General features: G+C 39.2%; 1 protein-coding gene across 1 annotated transcript in view; it reads right to left on the reverse strand.

Annotated features, from left to right (window-relative positions):
* syne1a (spectrin repeat containing, nuclear envelope 1a) overlaps positions 1-23,081 on the reverse strand; it is a 122,530-nt gene that overhangs the window by 33,449 nt on the left and 66,000 nt on the right. The window contains exons 76-101 of the mRNA XM_059512842.1: positions 20,858-23,012; positions 20,417-20,754; positions 20,113-20,257; positions 19,807-20,016; positions 18,492-18,772; positions 18,016-18,181; positions 17,759-17,918; positions 17,340-17,488; positions 16,634-16,816; positions 16,403-16,540; positions 16,130-16,315; positions 10,375-10,497; positions 9,697-9,879; positions 9,211-9,354; positions 7,704-7,907; positions 6,409-6,543; positions 5,083-5,205; positions 4,839-5,000; positions 4,353-4,553; positions 3,772-3,945; positions 2,328-2,519; positions 1,484-1,615; positions 1,208-1,308; positions 926-1,082; positions 408-527; positions 120-278 (exon numbers count right to left, since the gene is read on the reverse strand). Of these exons, the coding sequence (XP_059368825.1) occupies positions 120-278; positions 408-527; positions 926-1,082; positions 1,208-1,308; positions 1,484-1,615; positions 2,328-2,519; positions 3,772-3,945; positions 4,353-4,553; positions 4,839-5,000; positions 5,083-5,205; positions 6,409-6,543; positions 7,704-7,907; positions 9,211-9,354; positions 9,697-9,879; positions 10,375-10,497; positions 16,130-16,315; positions 16,403-16,540; positions 16,634-16,816; positions 17,340-17,488; positions 17,759-17,918; positions 18,016-18,181; positions 18,492-18,772; positions 19,807-20,016; positions 20,113-20,257; positions 20,417-20,754; positions 20,858-23,012 (6,421 nt within the window). The remainder of the gene's footprint in view (positions 1-119; positions 279-407; positions 528-925; positions 1,083-1,207; positions 1,309-1,483; positions 1,616-2,327; positions 2,520-3,771; positions 3,946-4,352; positions 4,554-4,838; positions 5,001-5,082; positions 5,206-6,408; positions 6,544-7,703; positions 7,908-9,210; positions 9,355-9,696; positions 9,880-10,374; positions 10,498-16,129; positions 16,316-16,402; positions 16,541-16,633; positions 16,817-17,339; positions 17,489-17,758; positions 17,919-18,015; positions 18,182-18,491; positions 18,773-19,806; positions 20,017-20,112; positions 20,258-20,416; positions 20,755-20,857; positions 23,013-23,081) is intronic.

The following is a 23,081-nucleotide window of genomic DNA, read 5'->3' on the forward strand; positions in this document are numbered from 1 at the left end:
ATCTTAGACGAACTAAGCTTTTATGGGTTTGGAATGAAATGAGAGATTAATGACAAAATTTTCATTTTTTTCAAAGGAAGTAATCCTTTTAAGACTCCAGTAAAATGACGATGTCTGACCTCTAGGTGGCCCAGGTGAGTCTCTGAGTCATCAGATAGTAATATTGGGCCAGATACAAGCTCATTTTCAGCATTGTCCAGCCAGGAGGAAGCTGATGAAACCGCTTCATAGAGAGCTCTCTTCAGAGCATGAGCATGCTTACTGTCAGCGCCACTTGTCTGTGGGAGGACATAAATAAATGACTATCTGCAAATAAATCCTAACTAGTTATAGTAATACAAAATGCTGGTGCAGTTTAACATCCCGTTCTTAAAGAATATGTAAATAAAAATATTCAGTGGCAGTACCTGAGGCAAGTCCTCCAAATCTTGGCTGAAGCCTTCAAACAGACTTCGTGGAGACAGGATATCCTGACTCAGTTGCTCTCCTCTTAAAACTCCACAAGGGCTGGATACTGGCTGGTATAGCTAAGAGGTATATAATCAATATAACTGTGCTCTTGCAAACTATGGATAATGTTGTTAACTGCAAACAGGGATAATGTTTTTTAAATAAAGACTGAAAGAGTTGTTGGAAGCTTAATTGTGACGTTTATAGCATACATTTAGCATTTTACTTCTAGCAATTGTATGTAGGTTTAAAAATTATATAATTTGACACGATGAACAAAATATGTAAGAATCATAAACTTTTGCTGGTCACAGAGCCTATTTCCTGCAATAATACAAAAACCAATAGCAAACTCTTTTGGGGTTCTTGTCAAGGGAACCTTGGTGATGCTTACTGATCGGATATAACAGACCATCCTCAAACCTCTAACACTGAAAAACAAAGCTAGGTTATAGTGTTGTAGTTGATTATGTACCGTGTTACATGGCGTCTGCTCCATTGTATTTAGTGACAGCTGCAGCTTGTTGTTAACGTCTTTGCTCAGGTTCTCCCATCTGACTCTCATCTGATCATCAGTGCTCATGCTCTCAGGCCACTGACCAGCATCCCCTTCAGAAAGTTCTGCAGGAGAACTACATAATGAAGAAAGAAGCTCATTATGAGTGCAATACCCCTGTCCTTGCCTTTCATAAATGACAAACAGCTTGCAAGACAAAGATGTAATTATGTAAATAATGTACAAGAGTTTGCTAACTACCTTTCTCCATGAGGTGTTGTTCGCTGTGAGAGAATCTCCTCTCCTCTAGATGCCACAGATTTCAGTAACTTCTTCTGTTCGCCAAGCTGCTCCTCTAATTCCTGCATTATATGTAAGAACTGATGCTGAAAAAAATGCAAGTGGCTTCTAGCCCATAGAATAACAGAATATATTTTAATCTAAATATTTTAAGACTGTCAGTATCAGCATATATTATTCTAATTAAACTGATTAAAATCATGTTATTGCTCAGTAGTAGATGTTTTGATTGTCTACCCTCTGTCTTTGCACTGTGTCTTGATGCTGTTGGTTGCGTGTGGATCGCGCCTGACTGAGCCAGTCCATCATATTGGGGCTCTGAGAGAGAGACGAGTCTGATTCAGTGTCCTCCTGCTCCTGAAGTGAGCCCTAATAAACAGATAGAGATAGAAAGTTAAAGATATTAATGTTTAACTACGTTGCTGTGGTAATGATTTTTTTTTTATGTCAAAATTATAAAAAAATTGATTAAATCTATAATTTATACAATTCTGCTCATTATTATTGAACAAAAATATTATATCAAGTACAAATTTCTGTTTGGTGAAAATAATTTATAGAAGGTGCCCTAAGAATGAACCTAGATACACATGCACATAGAATTTCTTGGAAACACACACACACACACACACACACACACACACACACACACACACTAAATTAAACATATTTTCAGTAAGTGGATGTTAAAGCTCAATCACGGCTTACAATAGGAAATTGACCTAAATCAGCTTGCATCAGGTTTTAGATGTCACCACAACATGTCTCTTTCTAAAGAGTGGGGCAAAAATTCTAGACTTGCCCCACAATTTGTAAAAGGTCTTTGTTTCAGACAGATGTTGTTGGAGAGCAATGGAACATCTTTCACAACAACGAACAGCGCTTGATATTCTTCTTTCCTGCTTTCCACAAAGCAGCCATTGAGGCAAGGATGGGCTTTTTAGTGTTCTTAGTAACCTCTAATTGTTCTTATAATAAGTATTCAGACTTTGGCATTTACTGTCATTCTAATAAATTATAGTTCTTGGGTGGCTCTTCCGTCAAGGAATGTTACTTTGAGAAGTTAAAGTGGTATCCTCACCTGGATGTGGGTCTGTTTGTTTTGAAGGATGCGCTGTAACTCCAGCAGGCTGGATTTGAGGCTGTGCAGTTTGAGGGAGAGCTGCTCAGCGTCTCCCCGTGTGCCGGCCTTACCCTCCATCAGCAAACTCTCACTGTGCACTGACAGCTCGGACAGACACAGCACCTTCTGCTCGATCTCCAATAACATGTTCTAGACCAGCAACAGAAGATCAGAAGATTAAATTGCTTTGCTTAGATATGATTCAGCAGTGTAAATATGTAAGCTGCTATTAACAATAAGTGAAAAACTTTTAAATAACATTTAATTACTTTTGATGAACATTAATGACATTAAATTAAAATAAGCAGGATTTGGGCTTGGTTAACCTATTCTTTTCAAGTTGATTTCAGAAACATGTGAAAAATCCTTTCTGTCTTCTCATCTTAATGAACAAAACTATTTTAAGTGCTATCTTCATAAATACAAACAACAAAACCTTCATCTGGGTTTACCATTAAGATAAAGTTGTGGGTAAAAAAACAAACAAAATTCAATAGAACTAAATGGATTTGATTGCTTTCAGATAATCAGATACATGTAAAAACACAACAGAAGGTATTTGCAAAAATCCGTAAACAGGAGACCTGTCTATGCAGAGACTGATAATCTTCTTAAGCTGCTTAACCTCGTCTTTAGAGATCTACTGTAGATCTTTACCATACTAAATACACACTAGTCCAGAGGAGTTAGCATACTACTAAGAAAGTAAAAAATCAATACATTTTAAATATTTTGTGGTGGGCCAGCAGGGTAGCTGGAACTGAATGCTGGTTAATAGCAGAGAGAGCCAGTGGCATTCATTGAGGAATGAGAAAACATTAACAGCAGTAAGCTAAAGGTCAGGGCCACCCTGACTTCTCATGAAGAATCTAACTTTCAGGTTAAAGGTTAACTTGATCTCTACAGCCCTTTAATCAAAACACAAAAGACATACGTGTGTGTGTGTGTGTGTGTGTGTGTGTGTGTGCTTCTGTGTTTCTTTGAAAAAATGCAGACATGCACTGTGGGACGTCCCATGACTGGAGGGAAGAAAAAGCCCCCTAATCCTAATGACCAACAGAACAGCACATAACCCACACAGCTAATCAGATTTACTTGCGGCCCTCTCTAGTGAATCCAGACATTATCAGCAGGCAGAATCCGATGAATTGACTGTTTATATGCCACTGAAAATCTTTCTATAAATCTATAAATAAAGACTAAGAATATTCAAAAACTATAAAAGTGCTCTGAAACAATGAAATTGGTAATCTAAAATAAAATTAAATAAATTACTACAGTGCAGATTAACTAAATAGATCAGTATTTTATTAATTAATTTGTCTATTGATAAAGTTGTTTCTTTGCAATGGACATGATTGTATATTTTATACTGACATATTTCCCAGGCCTAGTCTCTTACCTGGCAGTCAATCAGCTGTTCCTCCATGTCCATGTCCTGTGGGTGTGGCTGGAGAGTGGAGCTCAGTGTGGCACGTGTGCTGAGCAGCCAGTTGTCAAGCTCCTCTGCCTCACTATGATAACGCTGTAGTGCTTGTTCCTGCCTCTGTTCTTCTAACTGCTCGCTTAATCGCTCCTGCAGGACAGAAAAATTGCACAAAATCAGGTCTATATCAAGTACAATATGTTATATGGTTATATAATAAGTTGTTTCATGTTGAGTCTTCAACATAGTATTGCCACTGTTGCAAAATAAGTGTGTTATTTTGCAGTTTGTTATGTGTTATCCTCTATTCTTTCTATTTAATTATGGCTCCTGGGAATTAGTTTAGGCTTGTCTGTTATTTGGTTTATAATATGCAATTAGTGGTTTCAAGCAGAGAGATGTCCTGACGGTTAAACTAAAAGACTAAAATAATTACTAATTTGAAATTCACAACATCTGCTAAACAACAGTACATAAAATAATAAATCAAAAAAAAAATTGTTTGCTATTATTTATCAGCTGTCTCCATTTCTCTGCAAGCTATTATTCCTGCTCACCTCCAAGAGTTGGCGCTTTCCGGAGGCCTTCATGTGGATGGTGGCCATGCGTTCTCCTAGCACAGTGAGGGTTGACTGCAGGGCCAGCTGGTCTCCGGCATCTGCCTCCAAACTGTCCTCATCCAACTGTAGCTCTTGGGAGAAGCAGGCCTGCAATGCACTGATCTCATCCTGGAGCATCAGGATTTCATCCATCAAAGCCTGAGAACAACCAGGAAGCAGGAAACAGCTTTACTTTAATTCAGGTTTTAATAGAAAGTTGATTTGCTCTAGTTGTAAACAGTAAAGCTACATTAAAGGCTAAATGCCACAGAAAGGATGATGCTTCTAGGTAAGAGATTAGTTTAAGACACAGGACAAGTTGGTAATCTAGAGGGTAACCCTGTCCCCTGGCTCGTATCGTTAGTCCAGCTGTAGGCTTGCGTTTTGATGTGATCTAGCTTTAGTGCGGTCATCTTGCTTCATCTGATCCTCTGTCTCTCTCACCTGGTGGGCGGCCATCTGACTCTCAGGACTCTTGCTTGGCTCCAAGCCTTCATTTAGTGCGGTCTCAATGGACTCCATCTTTGTGGAGACAGATTGCAGGGTCTCCTGATAGTGCTGCTGTCTCTCCAGAGCTTCATATAGGCTCTTCTGCTTCTCGCTGATCTGTAAAGAAATATACTGTGTGTTAACAAACATAAAAAGTGATTTGGATTTTGTAATGTGAGAAGCGTCTATGGATATTTACCACATTCTTCAAAGTCTCCCATGAGCGCTGTAGGTCGTCCAGATTAGCTGAGGCAGCTGAGTCCATGGAGGGGTCATAAAGCTCCTGTAGAGGAGCTCTCCTTAAAGGAGCTCGCGCTGAACCCTACAAAAGACGTTACATCATGAGAGTGTGTGCATGCATGCATAAATAATAAACAAAATTGTGCTGGTCCTCTTAAAATAAAACAAAACGGTAGTGATACTTATGTGGGTTTCTGCCTGAATGTTTCAGATGTTGCACTTGTGCCCAGTAACATGTTTATACCAAATGTTTAACCATGTGTTTGCCAGATGCTTAAACACATAAAGCATCCTTGCTAACCAAAACATCTTTGTCACTCCCTCAGGATGTGTTCAAATCTGTGTCAACTACAGCTCATTGCATGTGTATATGAACATTATAAAAGAAAAAAAGGAACTTCAGAATGAAATCAGAGATTTCTCCTCAAGAAAGTCAGCAGAAGAATAGAGCTTCCCACACCTTTTGAAAAATGAATTAATGAATTCATGATTATCTAAAAATTAAAACATTTTTCTATTCAAGAGTTTGAGGTCAGTAAGATTTTTTCCCATTTCAAATAAATGCTGGGGGTTTTTTTTATATTCACTAGAGAATCCTAAAACATTTTTATCACTATTTGCCCCAAAAAAAATTAAGCGGCTCAACTGTTTTCAACATTGAAAAACCAAATCAGCATATTCAAATTATTTCTGAAGGATCATGTGACACTGAAGACAGGAGCATTGGCTGCAGAAAATTCTGTTTTTAAGAAATTGTAAATGTTAACTGTTATTTTAAATTGTAAAAATACTTCACAATATTACTGTTTTTGCAGCAACCCCTATCTGTTTAACAGTGATGCATATCCAGTATTATACAGATATATATCTAAAAAAGAAAAGCTCAAACAGAGAAATGTTTTGAAAACATTGAAGAGTCTCAGTGTTTACATTTCTCAAGGAAATCAACTTACAGGTGTCTGCATTCAAATTATATCTGCATATTAAGATGAGGTAGGAAGGATTTTAAGATTTTATTCTACATTTACAGAAAAGGAAGGAAGGGGCCGGGGGAGGGGGGGGGGATTGTCCAATTATTCAGATATTTCCATGTGTACCATGATTGTAGGAACCCTCAGACTAACATTTGCATTCAAATCAAGAACAGAAAAGTGGCTACTGTATGAAAGTGATTGGTTAAGTTTTAATTGAGTTAAATTAGGTTAGTGGCTGATCAGGGATAGGTTGAATAAATGTGATAAGGTTGGCAAGAGCTAGCAAGGTGTGGGTTAGAGCCCCGGGGTACCTGAGAGGGGTCAGCGTTAGGCCCGGGGGAGGGCGATCTGCAGGCAGGGGGAGAGGAGACCTCGCTGTTGGTGCCCTCCTCACCAGACTCCTCTGTGACCGGCGAGAGGAGAGTATGACAACGACCTGCCGTCATCTGACCATTCAAGAGCAAAAGAGGCAGAGGAAGAAAGAGAAAGAGAGATGCATAAACAGTGAAACAGGAGTAAAGCACCAAAAGAAGAAGAAAACCAGAGCAATAATATTAGGGTTCTGGGAAAAGTATAGTACCGTTCAAGTTTGGGGCTGGTAATAGTTCTTAAACATGGTTTTAAAAGGAGTCTCTCATACTCAGCAAGGATGCAATTTATACAATAAAAACAGTAATACTGTGAAATATCATTGCAATTTAAAATGCAATGTATTCCTGTTATGGTCTGCAGTCACATTGTGTGCTTAACATTTTTTTTGTAGAAAACATGACATTTTTCCGGAATCTTTGATGAATGTTCAAAAGAATAGCATTTATTCCAAACAGGAATCTTTTGTAAGATTATAAATGTCTTTACTGTCACTTTTTGATCAATTGAATGCACCCTTGCTAAATAAAAGATTTCATTCCTTGACCCCAAACTTGCAGTAGAGCATATTTCCATTTGAATCTGACAGGAAGTCCTGATTCAAGCAGAAAATCTGAATAAGACCCTGCAACAGCAGCACCACAGAATTACAGACAGACCACATTTGTTAAGAGTAGCCATGACTAAGTCTTTCACAGACCTCTCGTCATGATAAAGGAATGAAACCGGTCAGGAAACAGGGCAGAGGATACAAACAGACTCACTGTAAAAATACAATAAGATGGCATACAATAATGAATTGTGCTCGCCTGCATAAACTAAAGTAATCTGAACCATGGAAGCGCTCCACCATTAGGCTAAATTTAGATCTAGATACAATGACTGCTGAACTACTGCAAAGCTACACCCCTTTCTCTGTAAGTCAGTAAGGACTGAGCGACACAGCTGGAGCTGAACTGTTGGCGGCTAATGTGGAATCCGGCCCTGATCATGACTGATGCAACGAAGGGAAACTATATGGCCCAAATAAAGACAAACTAATGTTGACAAAGTCAAGGCCAACTAACACCCCCATCCTGTTTCCTCTTTCGTCAACAAACAACAGCAGGGATACACAATGCAGAGGCACATACAACCCTGTGGGAGAAATAAGAGACCCATGGGATGCTGTCTGACAGTGAGAGAAAAAGAGCACCCAGCGCACCCCGCCCAGCCCTAACATGTGTAAGTCACTCACCATGACAACAGAGGGGTGTGCTGGTGGGTGTTTGGGCATCTCTTCCTCCTCATCCTCCAGCTCCTCTAACCCATCAGAGAGTCCATCGACCTCGCTGACCGTCAGCAGCATGGTAGCATGTTTGGCTTTCACTGTCAACATCTTACACTTGGAGTTCAAGGCTGAGATCTGCTCCTGGTATCCTTTTATCTTCAGGGCCAATTCCTGTCACAATCACATATTACATTATTATTCCACCGTGGTTGGTCCAAATATATGCGTCCTGGATAAAGTCCCATAAATGAGGAGAGAAAAGGGGTTAATGCAGAGAGCGACACCGGTGAGCTGAGCTGAGAAATTCCCCTCTCTGTCTGTTTGCAGCAGAAGAAACGGCACAAGCGAGCAGTCGCTCAGTCAGAGGCATTTTGAGCTTGTAGCCAATCAGAGCGCTGTGGGAGAAGGCCGACAAGCCAAGCCTTCGGGTAACGGCGAACATGATTGGCACAGAGCTCCGCCAACTGGAGAGAGTGGGAGGGGAGTAGAGAGAGGAAGAACACTCCCTCCCCCAAACCGGCCAACTCACACTTATACACACACAAAGACTTCGGGAACAGGAAATGAGCTCAGTGTGAGGGGCTAACCCCCACCCCCCTCCTGTTTACTCTTTTCCTTCCTTCCCCTCACTTCCTCACCTTCCACCAATCCTGAAGCTGTTTTACTGACAAACAAAGCAAATGGGCGCAAGCTTGAGACTGAGAGGGGAGGAAGGGGGATCACATTACAGATTTTGTACGGCCCGTGGAGTCCCCCTCCCAGCGTTCTCTCTCTTTAACTGTCAGTCTTTCGCAAACACACAGACAGGCCAGTCTCTGGTAATGAGGTCATGTGGGAGAAAGCTGCAGATGCAACACTCGGCTCTGCAGAGGAAAATAACCCTGGGTGATAAAGCCACAGCTGCCACCCCAACTGAAGTAAGATCTACTAATAAAACACAAGGACATGAGATTCTGTACTGGTTTAGGTTTATTAGGTTTATGTTTAAACTGGCCCTTGTCTTTAGGGCTGCACAAATGTAACAAAATAAGAAACATTACTATTTTATACGTCATTAAAATTATTTTGATGAATTATGCAGCCCTACTCGCCTTCAAGTGTTTTTATTTGCAAATTGTAAAGAAACAGGGCAAAAAGGCGTGAGAGAAAGACAGTATCTGAAATCACACAGGACAAAACAGACTGAGGTCAAAGATCGAAGAACTACCTTTACACACATTGAGAGCATGTTAGGAATTTATGGCCTGACTCATTCCAGCCGAATGTAGGTCAACTTGCAAAGCAATATGGTGAGTGATAGCTTAGACAACATGCCTGCAATGAATTGTGAGACTGACTGACTGATGCACCAAGCAGGAATGATCATAACAGATACCACTACTTTTTAAAGAAACAGTGTTTAAAATAGATTTATGCCTTATGCATCTATATTTGCAAAAATATAAAAGTATGAAAGAAGGATGTCCTTCCTCACCTCATGATGTTGTATCTGTGTTTGAAGCTCCTGTATATTTCCTGTGGCAACAGGGCGGTCTTGAATAACACGGTGTGCTTCTTCAATAAGTCTCTGTAGGTTCTTGACTTCCTGTTCATACTGCTCATACTGCACCATGGCCTCCTGGGGTAATGTGAAGAGAGATGCTAAATGAGCCATTAAAACCACAAGTGCTAAGCTCAGATAAACCCCATAACCGTGCTATATGAAACTATGCAGTATGCAGATTGACACTTGACAGAAGGGGATTTTTAAAAAAAAACTTCTGTTGGATTTTATATTTTCCATTTATAATGTTAGTAGCTTAAAGTTAAGTACCTTAACAATGGCGTTAAAAGGACCACTAGTGAAAATGCTTTTATATATTTATTCATTTCATCATAAAGGTTTAAGTGAAAGCTTGAATTAAAAAAATACATATTAATATATTCATCAAAGAATATGTTGCAATCTATGTGTGGATACCTGTAATATATTGCACTGTTGAATGGTATTGTGTTGGAGTTGGCTGCTTTCTTGCTGCAGACTCTGTGCAGTAACACACAGCGGTAAAGCAGCAATCACGTCCTCTGGCAGCCGGAGGGCACTCTGACACATCTGCATAGCCTGAACCTGCTGCTTGAGACCCTCCATCTCTGACAACAGCAGCTGAGCAACAGATATTCAACAGAGGTTTGATGGTATCAGTCATAAAAACAGGACATTTCATTTTCTTGTCACTACACATAAAAATATCATTTTATGTATTCTTTTTTATTACCAATCAGTATTTTGGTCTTGAAAAATATTGAAACATTCTTATAGCAAAAACATTCAGCAAAACTAAGAATAGACTTATATTTTAGATCTTCTATTGTTTCCTTTTTTATGCATAACCCATAAACTAATGTTTTGTTTGTTACATTTATGCTTTAAACAATAAAACAAACTTCACACAAGGAATATTTTCTTAATAATAAAGATCAATATTTCAATATTTTTACTGGCAAAAAGAATAACAACAACAAATAATTAATTCATAAACAATTCTTTTTCAGTGTAAAATTGTACAGAAGGTATGACTGCATTTGTATCTGATAAATGAGATAAATCGGAGGACTGAAGAAATGTGTAAGTACAAGTTATTAAGAGTGATGGGTGTACCTGTCTTTGAGCCAGCTGTTCTCTGAGACTGAGACGTGCCAGATCAGGGGAGGCCAGAGTCTCCTGGACTCTCTCAATGGACTGATGGAGGCTCTTTACATCACTCTCCAGTCTCCCCAAGTCCTAAACAGAGAAAGACAAACAGGAAGATCATTGGCTCATTCCAAAGCCAATCTTGTTTTACAGAGACAAATATCTGTATATTTTAATAAATATTACATTGAGTATTTAGCAAGAATGACATGCTTTCATAGTGTGAAACTTCAAGCAGAATCTCACTTGATTGCAAAAAATAAAAAATGTAAATTATTTTAAGGATTCAAAACACTCTTACAGGCTGTCATTCAACAGACAAATAGATAGCTCCACTATTGGCATTTTGACACTGAAAAATTCTACAATTGCAATAAAAAAATATATATATATATTTATATATATATATATATATATATATATATACACACACACACACAAACATGTGTGTATATATATACATACATATATATATATATATACATACACACACACAAACGTTTGTTTTTGTGAAAAGTGGAGACATCCCATAGGCGTAATGGTCTTTATACTGTACAAACTGTATATTCTATGGCTCTACACCAACCCTACACCTAACCATAACCCTCACAGGAAACTTTCTGCATTTTTACTTTCTCCAAAAAACTCATTCTGTATGGTTTATAAGCGTTTTGAAAAATGGGGACATGGGTTATGTTCTCATAAGTCACCCTCTCATTGTAATACCTGTGTCATACCCATGTCATTATACAGAGTTGTGTCCTGATATGTCACAAAACCTAGAGCACAAACACACACACACACACACACACACACAAAAGGAAAAGAAAGGAGAATGATAAAGGAGCCTATAAGAGTGGTGCTATACTTAACATACTTATAAAAGTTATATATATACCAGTATGATATTTATCAGCATTAGGCAGTATAACCACCTGGTTGATTAACATAGCAATCGTGATTTTGGCTTTGGCTATTAAAAAAAAAAAACAGAATTTAGTCCATAGCACCACTAATTCAACAGTCAGACTGCAGGTTAATTTATGAGGGGACCCAGAACCTGAGGAGTTTCTGAGATCACATCCCTGCTAATCACCACAGGGCTCCTGAACAAGACACTGAAGCCCTTTAACTTCAGAGTGATTTACTTCAGAGGACGTCTGCTAAATGACAAGACTTAAGCCCACAGAATACAAGCAGCTCAAGTAGGCCTACATTTTTTAAAAGTGGTGCTTTAAACCAAATCAATGTAGTTCTCCAGCGAACAGAGAATAAAATACCCAGTACAGGCACATAAAATACCCAGTACAGGGACACGAAATTCCACAGTATGATCCTAGTTTTGTAGCAGGTCAGGCAGCAAAGAAGGAGAACAAGGATGAAAAATAATAATAAATAAAAAAAAGAACAAAAATGACATGCACAACTATATAGGTAACTGGTTTCATGGGACAACAGTCAAACATATATTTAAACAATATACTATGTTATTACTGTAGATTATACAAAAATATTTGACTGTAGAATTCCAGAGACATATAAGATGTAAAATACATAAATCATCTTTGCAAAATCTCTATACCATTACACACACAAAAACTGAAGAGTGAGTCGTATAATTACTCATTTAAACATATGCTGTAACCTTTAACTGTTAAAATGAAAACTTCTGCTCTCTGCTCTCTAATAAAAATATAAAAAACTATTATTCCAATTTATTCATGCCATTTAGGAATCTTTAAGATTACTTACAACAGAACAGCAACTAATTTTATGGACAACCGTTTAGTGAGCCTAGGAGAGGAGGTAATTCTGACTTTGCTACGACAATCTAGCTCTTCTGATTCAGCCACTGTAAGTATTTTTTGTTATTAGTTTAAGTATTTGCTATTGAATGTTCAAGTGGAGTTTTGCATGTCGTGTGTGTGTGTTTGCATGCGCACGTGTGTGTGTGAGAGAGAGAGAGAGAGAGAGAGAGAGAGAGAGAGAGAGACAGTGTCACACAGTAGAGTCAGCTGTCTTAACCGTCATTGACTTGTGTACTGCAAACACATACGAGTTTCATCACTGTCTCTGCCACTTTCATGCTTGAACTGATGGTAAAACTAAGGAAATTATTAACTGTCTTTACATTTATTTTTGAAAGATCATGATTATGGAAAGGGGCGTTACATTTCCAAAGAGTGCTTGCGGTGTTCGGCCAATCACAATGCACTGGGTCAGTTGGCCAATCAGAGCAGTCTGTGCTTGTCGGAAGGAGGGACTTTGTAAAATAACAATGTGTTTGAGAGAGGCGGGGCATAGAGGACCTACAATAATGTACAGTATTTGAAAAATAATGTGTTTTTTGCACTGACTGGGTCTTTAACCCGTGCCTTCGGGCGCATCATTGCAAACCTCATTTTGATGCAGGCTATATAGACCACAAACAAATTTAAATCCTTGTCAAAAACATGTTTATTGCATGAATTTCAGGTGAGAAGAAAAAAAAACGAGTTACTGTTATACTGTTTTACTTGCATCCACCGCTACGTGTCAATGCAACCTACAAATGAGAGACCGTTTACTTTGCTTTCTTGGGTTGTAACTTTTGTGAAAAAAATCCTGTTTGATTTGAGTGTTTGAAGTGTTCATTGAATCGATTGTAAAATCGATTTTGCATGTCTAAATAAGTTTTATACGGCAAATAACACCAAATATAGGTAAATCCACGGACAACAGGCAGGAGGAATGTAAAGATTCAATATATTGGTAAAGACCAATATTTCTGATGATTTATTGGCGTGAAGTTTCGTGCACAATGACAAACAGGAGTGCAACATTTTCGAAAAACAATAAGCAGAGTGGACTGCCATAATGCAAACCATTTACTGCAGGCTTCAACATGGCTGTGTTTACGCGCATTGTCCGCGCGGTCTTAAAAAATGCCTGCACGTGGATGATGAATAGGACATAATGCAGACAGTGTGCAGACGGCCGAAGTATAATTGATCTTTATCAGTGGCGCATGAGATGCGATGACGATGTATGTGGCCTAGCATTATAAGGTTATGTTAGCCTATCCAGTTGAAGCCACTACAAAAAAAAAAAAACATCAAAACTGAAACCAAGCCGTTCACACAGAACGCATATTTCGCACATTTTCTAGAGGGACACCGTTGGTTTAGAAAGACTTGTAAAATTAATGTATTTAATTAAATTTTCAAAAAATATCTCAAGACTTTGTGTTGGGGTTTTGTTCCCCATCCCACTGCATCTCATGTTTTTAAATGAAAAAATGTATTCTGTGTGACTGGTTTTCCGCCCTTTTTATTTATTTAACAATGCATGCATACATGACGCTGTTTTGTTTATAGTTCTTTAAGCAACTTTCGATGCGCTATATAATGGGTTCGTCAACCATTACTCCTTCGAGGACAGCCAGAAACCTAGGAGTTGTGATGGATCATCAGTTAAGCTTCACAGACCACATTGCTACAACGACCTGGTCCTGCAGGTTTGCCTTATACAACATTAGGAAGATTAGACCCTTCCTGTCAGAGCAAGCCACTCAACTTCTTGTCCAAGCTCTTGTTCTCTCCAGACTGGACTATTGTAATGCTCTCCTGGCGGGCCTTCCTGCATGTACTATCAAGCCTCTGCAATTGATCCAGAATGCAGCAGCAAGGGTTGTCTTCAATGAGCCAAAAAAAGCTCACGTTACTCCTCTCCTCATCAGGTTACACTGGCTACCAGTAGCCGCTCGCATCAAATTCAAGGTACTGATGCTAGCCTACAAGACGACCACTGGCATGGCACCAACATACCTAAACTCACTGGTTAAATCTTATGTGCCCTCCAGAAGTTTGCACTCTGCAAGTGAACGACGCATTGTGGTGCTATCCCAAAAAAGTTCAAAATCACTCTCACGGACCTTTTCCTGGACTGTGCCGAGCTGGTGGAATGACCTCCCAATCTCAATTCGTACAGCTGAATCTTTACTCATTTTCAAGAAACATCTAAAGAATCATCTTATTCGACAGCCTTTAACCAACTAATACTAGCACTTTTCCTTTTCTTGTCTTTTCATTTATTAAAAAAAAAAAAAAACCTGGCTATGCGTTCTATATTAGACTAACTGAGACTTGTCATGGCACTTGTATACTGTTGTTGTTCTCTTGTTGACCGGACTGCTTCTATTGTTCTCATTTGTAAGTCGCTGTGGATAAAATCGTCTGCTAAATGATTAAATGTAAATGTAAATCTTGAGGCCTCAGAAGAGAAGCAAAAAGCTTTTCTTCACCCTAACTGAAATTATGCATTTTAAATTCGAATACAATTCGAATTTGGATCATATTTAAGTAAAAAAAATCGAATTTAGTTTTTCAGCTATTTTGACAGCCCTAGGCGATTCTAGACCGAATCTGTATCTGTATGCATGAGACTGTCTGAATACCGGCTGAATTCACATTTCTGTTGTAAAAAGAGAAACATTGTGCATTGTGTATTATTTGCTGTCATGCGTGTGTGTCCTGGCTCAATAGAAAACTAAAGGGTGCCCAAGCTGCAGTTGCTCTGTGACGCCTGTTCTGGACGCGCTCCGAGAGAAGGTCGTTAAAATCAATTTCCTATTTTCGTTTTCAAAACTTGTGTTGGTTGATTCGTGCAATAGATTTTCGAACATAAAGTGACAGTCGACACGGACACGGTTTTAGACTAGACGGGAGAAGGGATGGGAAAAGATCTGGGCACAGTTTTTCCAGAACTTCATGCCAAGTTAAAGCGGTGTCGAGCTGTTTTAATTATTTTTTTTAGATGTGTTATGGTGCCCGAACCCGTATGACTTTGAACAGTGACCGCGAACATTTTGTTTACTGCAGCCGCAGCCATCATTACCAAGCGTGAACCGTTGACTCTGACAGTGAATGACAGGAGACGAAGCGAACGCACAGGCCACAGTGTGACATCCGATAACCAATATTGTAAACATAGATGACATCACAGGTTTTTTTTATTAATAAAGAAGATAGCTTTCATTTGTATGTAGGCCTAGGCAATTTATATATTTACAATACTTCAATATAATTAATAGTATTTTATTGCTTTTGTATTAGTTGTTTGAAGAGTAAAAAAATAGCTCGGTCTTAATGCAAATTTACAATCGGCAAGTCGGTCGGACTAAAAGCAAAAAAAAAAAAAGAGTCGGTCCTAAATTGACAGGCTCGGTCGGGTTACGGCAAACAAGAATATTTTTTAAGGATGGCCTAATTCATGGGCACAAATGTCATGCACATTACTGATTGCATGGTTTAAGATAAAACTATTAAACAATGCTAAGTTAAAGCAGTGAACATATAGCAATCTAATGAACAGACATCTGTTATGTATAGCACAGAAGATACAGAACATTGAAGAATTACATTGCTAATCTAACTGGCCACTAGATGGCAATGTCTTTCTAAAGATACAGCAGACTTGAAGCTTGAACCAGACTGAGGCAGTGATAGCGCAGTTATTTTCTTTTAATTTGCTGAGATGATATAAGAATAAAATGGATTTGTAAAAACCATCATAAAGGTGTTTATAGGACTGAAAATGAGACGCTGACCCTTTACCCCTAATTACATGCAGCATGACACATCACAGAAAAATATTAACTAGAGGCAAAAAGAACATGGGAACATGCATAGTGTTTTTATCATTTTATTACTTTTATGTAATGTGAAATGGTGCTATGTATTACCTTGGCTGCATCTTTTAGCATCAGGAGTCTTGTTTTGGCTCTCTGCTGCAGCTCTTCAGCATGTCTGCTCAGTTCTGCCACCTGCTGGTGGAGAGCATCTGTCTTGACCACGTCCCCCAGCAGTCCCACCCTCTCCACCAGACCCTCAAACTCTCCTTGGAGATCTTGCCACTCTTGCAATAAGGCCTGATTGAGATATATAACAAAATAACATTATATTTCTACCCCAACACCTACTGAAAATTCTGATCTGGCTAAAGTGTGTGTCACCACCTGATGGGTTCTGATCTGCTCTTGCATCTGAGAGGCTGGACTCCACATGATGTTTGCCGACACCACAGTCTCTGCTTTTTCTGTCCAGTTGAGAGTTAACGTCAGCATTTCATTAAATTCCTCAAAGTTCTTTTCTGCCTAAAACAGAGAAATAGACCAATTTGTTAAATGCATTTTATAAAAAAAAGAGTTAAATTTGAAGATTTCAACCAGGTTTCTCCAAATGCTGACCTTCTGAAGGCCTGTGGTCCTTCCCTCCGCCAGTCGGATGGTCTGAACATGAAGCTCAGTCAGTTTACTCAGGCTGGAGCCCAACTGTTTGGCTAGGAGAGGATTTTGCTCACCGAACTCCTTCACCGCCACATCTAGCTCAGACAGAGCATGACCACACTCCTCTAGCTCTTCAAATAGACTCTGGGTTAATAGAGGAAGAAAAATAGGGGGGAAAAGGCAGAGAAAAATACATTTAAAGTTATAAAAATGCAATGATGAAAGCATTGTAAAAAATCTAATCTTTTTGGCAATTGAAATAAGCTCAAATAAAATGCAATTTAATTATTAGATAAAACTAGCCTTAGCAAATAATTTAAGTTAAAGTACTAAAATGACAAACTAAACTAAAATAAAGATATATATATATATATATATATATATATATATATATATATATATATATATATATATATATATATATATATATATATATAATTAATAAAAAAATAATTTTCTAAATAGTTAATCATTTAAAATACTAATAATATTACTAATAATATCAGAACACTGCCTTGTTATGAATTCCACTCATTGTGATATATTTAGAAATTAGGCTGCGCAGAAGACATTCTGAAGTACACTTCTGTCATCATTTACACTTTGCACTTAAGTAATCAGGGTAGAGTCTGTACCACAGCTTCCAAAGACTGTGCTGTATCCATACCTCTGTCTCCTCTTTAGCCTCCTCAACATCTATAGCCTTCTGCTTGAGCTTCAAAGAGATGAGTTTGACTTTCTTTGAGATATCCTGAAGTCTGGAGTTAAAGTCTTCTTTAATATCTCTGCTATGTTGGACCTCTCTTTCCCGTGCCTGTACCTGAGCAAAGGAGAAATTAAAAGGGAAGTTATAAAGAGACGTTACATGCATTTCAGCAGTCAAAATCAATATCAGTTACTGTTTTTCTTTTTTTCTTTTAAACCAAATTAGGCTGGTTTGTTTTGCTGCATTTATATTGCAATGCCTACCGCACAGATCTTACATTTTGACACAAATCAAATTTTTACACGTTTACAGTAATCCCTCACTGTCTCACCATAATTCACTTGGTACCTGCATTCTTGACATTCCTAGAATGAATCAAGGTACCTGATCTTCTGCAGAACCCAGAGCCAGTGTAACCTCTGCCAGCTGGGTGCTGATCTCTGAAGGAAGGGTGGCATTGAGGTCCTGGTATTTTATCTGCTGACGATCTGCAATCTGCTCAAGGTTCTGGCGGTGAGACCGCATGCCTCCATGAGCCGTCTAGCAGAAACCACAAAGCAAAGTAAACTGGGTTGTAGGGTGTTAGAAGGCAAGTACTATCTGGATCTCCTCCACTGTATAAGGTGGTCTGCAGTACCTCCAGATCAGTAAGCAGGTTATCCAGGTCTGCTGTGGGGCTTAGCAGCAGCCCCTGGGTGTCCTGAATCCATCCTTTCAGCAGGCCCAACTCTTTCACCACTTCCTCTCTCTCCCGCAGCTCCACCTGCACCTGCTGTCTGCTAGCACACACCTGCTGCAACAGACTGAGGGAGAAAAGGGACACAAAAAATACATATTATGCAAATGATTGAAGATGTAAAAGCAAATGACAGAAAAGTAGGGTTGGACATTTCAAAAAATGACTGAAAATGGTTTCATGACATTTGGTTTGGTTAACTTTTCTTCAACATCTGTATTTTTCTGCAGATATTTTCAAGTATTAATTAAACATTCATGGAACTGAAAAAGTTGTCTCTATAATTTTATAACAACAACATTTAGAGGATTTATTGCCTGCTCTTGAGACAGAATGACAGACAGAACAGAGACAGACAGGTCGACAGATATTCATACTTGTCATATTTCTCCTGAATGCTCTGAATTTCCAGCAGACATGGATTGTCTTGGTTGTGTTTACTGTCTGTGGTGGATGCAGAGGCATGAGAATGGAGGAACAGGTTGAGCACATGGTGTCTGAGGAGGGTCAGGGCGCTGCTTTCTCTCGCCACCTCTCGACTGAAGGAATCGTGGTACTCCAGAAGGCTCTGTAGGGCTGCCATACTAGAGGCTTTTTCCACCATGTTGTCAGGAACACGACTGTGCAGGTCCTCACAGACAGCCCGCATTTTCTCCAGCTAATCACAAAGAGATGTGGAATGGGTTACATCAACTGATTATACTGCTGTTAATATGTGCTATAACATTGTCATGCTATAACATTTATTTTATTGTTTAAAAAAAAATTGTCTATATTTCAATGTTCGGTTGTCATGTCAGTGATAGTTTTGAACATCCATTCACATATATGTCGAGTTTTAGATTTAATCTAAAGTGAGTCATTAAGAATTAATGCAGTGTAATTTTCACTGAATGAAAGAAGGTTTGGACATCAGTAACTGTAGTCACATAGTAGCTATCAGGACATCAAGGAACTCTTAATAATGAATTACTGATGAAACTGATGAAAAAATGAAAACACTCCTCTCTCCGTGCTACATACAGCTTTGCAAGCAACTGACTCATTCTTACTGAGTGATGTCATATCCTCAGCTGAACAATGAAACAGGCTTAGGTCACAAAGATAGAATTAGTGTGCACTGCCAAAAATAAACAAGAAACAGTTACTGCTAACATGCTACTGATATGAATCTCTCTTCAGTAATCTTTTTTATATTAAAGTATTCATGTTATACAATCTTACATATATAAAGAACTACATATAGTGTACATATAGTGTGTTCAACAGCATATCCCTCCATCAATGATGTCATGTCCTGTGATTGCAGCAGAGATTTATGGGAAAAGTGGTGAATTGGCAACTTCCATGTTGGGTTCTTTTTGTATGGACTGTCATTGCCAAGCATTACATCATTCTCAGGCCATTGCCGGCAACTGATGCTCTTGTCTAAACACAGAACCACAGCCAAGATTTATTCAGCTCTCCTACAGGTTCTTACTGCTTCCTGAATAACTGTTTTTTTTATTGGTTTTCAATTCTTTTTTTCTTCTTTTTTTGGGGGGCGGGGGGGGGTATTTTATCTGCTTATCAATCAAGTATTGATTTGAACTACTGTACTTGTTTGATTACATTCTCTGAAATGGAGAACAAATTATAAGAGTATCTTAGTGAAATGAGTTGAGAATATCTGTCCCTGGTAAGTTTCCCTACCTTCTCCCTAGTGCATCTCCAGTTACATGCAGAGTCCTGGAGAGATTTCACCTGAGCTCGAGCAACGCTGAGCAACCGAGTCCACCGATGGCTCAGTGAACAAACTGACCGAGAAGCAGTGTCTTTTATGGCAGGCTCATCATGCTGTGCTGCTTTTTCTTTCAGGCCATTCAGTGCATCTTCAAGACCCTGAACTTGTGACTCAATATTCTGTAGAAAAAATGGAATCAACAGGAAATATTTAGAAAAGCTGCAATATATCAATGTATGAGGATTTCGAAAGGAAAGAAATGCTTAGTCATAGACCTGATATAAACAAAGCTTGTCTACAGCTTCTTGTTCAGAGTTTGCTCTGGCAGTTGTGAACTCGGTCATCCTTTTCTCAACTTCATTCATCTGCCTGATAAATTCATCCGTTTCATCTTGAAAGGATCTCCACTGAGTTATGCTTCTAACAGAGAAATAAAGCAAGTGTGTGCAACAGTTGTAAAGAGCATATTGATATCAATGTCTGTAAATCATATTGTTAACATGAATAAGCCAGATACAAGTTTGGGACTTGTGCACATTATTTAAATATAGTTAAATGTCAAAACCTCGTTAGCATTACCGTTGCAAGTTGTCTTGACGTTGTTTCAGCTGCTCAAAGACCTCTGTTCCCTTGTGATAAGAATCCTCACAATGTTTCTGGATTTGCATCATTACAGTAGGGCTGAAAAAGTCACCCATTTGAGGTACCAGACCTTTCATTCCTTGCATCGTACGCTTGACAGTTTGTTCCTGGCTTGTTATATTTTTTAAGTTTTTGAGGCAGTCTGAAATTTTCTCCAGATCTGCCTCTTGTGGAGCATGCTCAAGAAGAGCACCAGCGTCCTCAAACCACTGCTGGACGGATTGCAAAGAATGGTAGTATCTCTGGAGCAGAGACAGAATAGTCTGCAAGGCCACCTGAGGATACACATTACAGTTTAAAGAAACATTAATCCTACTTTCAATGTTTCATTTTTCAGTCAGAAAACATAGGCAAACTCAGGAATTAATAATATCTTACCTGTTTGGTGTTTACTGCTTGTTGAAGATCATCCTGCAGCTTTGGAATTTCCATTAAAGTGGTCTCAAAGAGTTTTGGAAATGGCTTTTGGTCGTTTATGTACTTCTGTTTCTCTTCATTAGTCATATATTCTAATAATCTAAACATAGATTTCATTTGTTCTTGAAGTGCCGACAGTGACCTGACCTCCTCCTGCACAATTTCAATTTTTGCTTCTTCAAACATTAATGGATGTCTTAATCGATCCCTAAAACTCTTGAGCCAGTCTACTGATACAGTTTGAAAATCCTTATTTCCCCTAAAACCTCTCTCACATTCTTCTATATGTGCATTAATCTTTTGCTTTAAAGTATGAAGTTGTTCCTCCCTGAAGATAACCTGAGTTTTAAGGGTCTTTGAGTCAAAGTGCTGATTGAGGTCATCTTTTTGTGCTTTGAGACCCTCTGGATAGGAACGAACCTCTTCAAAACATTTTGATAGGTTGTGTAGAGTAGATAATCTCTCCATGGCATCTGCCTCCTCATCTCCTTTGCAGTCAAATTTGCCAAGCTGTTCCTTGAGTCTAGTAATACTATAGTCCATTTTCTCAACTACTGCTCGATGGTCATTTAATATTTTTAATGTTTTCCTTAATTCTTTCATCTTACACTCGATCTGCAAGTTAAGACTGCTGTGGAGATGAACTAGCTGGTCAATGACTTCAGGAGCATATGGCTGACCCATGATAAGGAAATCCTGAGTTTTAACCCTAAGATCTTTCATTCCCTGAAACAGATTTGCAAGAGCTTTCATGAGATCTTCATAATTGCTGTGCAATCTTTCTCCCTCTTCTACATTTTGGTTGGCTGACTTCATCTCTAAACCATCACACTTCTCCTGAAGTTCCTTCAAAGCCTTGCGTGTGGCATCGATGAGGGACTCAAACTCCCTGCGCTCCAAAAGCACTTGTTGGATCCTGTCGCATTTCTCTCTGATCAACAACAGCATGTCATTGTATTGTTGTGGAAGGCCATTAAGTTTCTCATCTAGGTAGCAGTGGTCGACCTCATTTAAGGTGGGAAGTATCTCCTGTCCTGCCCTTTGGACGATGAGCAAAAGGTTTTCATACTCTGAAGCATGATCAAGAAGCTGTTGGTATTCGGTTAACTGGTTCTGAAGCTCCTCGTCATTCCCGCTCAGGTCAATAATTGGAAATGTAGCTACCTCTGCTTGTTTTAGCCACTCACAGATCCTGTCAAGGTCCACTTTAAAGTACTTTCGAATGACTAGCGCTTTCTCCAGATGCTGCAGATGCTCCGTGCTCTTCTGCAAGGAAGCCTCAAAGGTAACTTGCAACTCCTCAAGCTTCTGAAGGGTCTCCTTCTTCTCCTCGTCAGTGGCATCCTTCACTAATTCTCGTCCTTGTACCCTAAGAGAAGTTAGCTCCACCTGATATGCTCTTAGGCTGCTAGTAAAATTCTTACAAGTTGACACCTGCTTGTGCAGTACATTTGGTAGGAGAGCGACATGATCATCTGCAAGAGCCCTCTGCTCTTGCTTCCTGATCCATTCAGCTGCTCTGTCAAGGGCTTGTAGGAACTGCGTTCGTTCTGTAAATACTTTGCTGAGGCTTTTACGATACTGAGCAGCCTTAGTTCCAAGCGATTCTACTTCTGTCTGTGCTTCCTGGATCAAAGTCTGCAGTTTCCTCCTTTCAATAAGACCTAGACGAGAGAAAAGACTATTGGCATCTGCCATGGCCTCTGCCAGAAGCTTATGTTTGGCCTCCAATTCTGCACAAAAGCTCAAGTGATCAAACAGAAAGCTTTGGGCCAAATCTGGAGGGGGGCTGGTCTTGAGAACCTCAGACAGGGATGGCTGCTGCAACTGAGCCCACTCCTGAGCCTCCCGCAAATGGTCCTCGATTTGACTGAGTTCTTCCAGTGTTTGCGCTGAATCTTGTATTTTCTGCTGGACAAGCGACTCCACCTGGGTCCAACGTTGCTCCAGGTAACCCACCTGCTCCTTAACCAGGTCTCTGTCTTCTAAGCTCAGACGAGGCAAGATCCCATGCCTATTATTTCTCAGGTCATCGAGCACACATCTCTGGTCCTGCAGGTCTGTGGATAACTTCTTTAAGGCATCCAGACACTCAGTTGTGCTCTCAATATCTCCCCTAGAAAAGATTTAGTGTTTTTGTGAACAAAGAGCAAATTGACTGACAATAATGTCTAAAGAACAACAC

The sequence above is a fragment of the Carassius carassius genome, chromosome 27 (assembly GCF_963082965.1).
Source record: "Carassius carassius chromosome 27, fCarCar2.1, whole genome shotgun sequence".
NCBI classification, from domain to species: domain Eukaryota; kingdom Metazoa; phylum Chordata; class Actinopteri; order Cypriniformes; family Cyprinidae; genus Carassius; species Carassius carassius.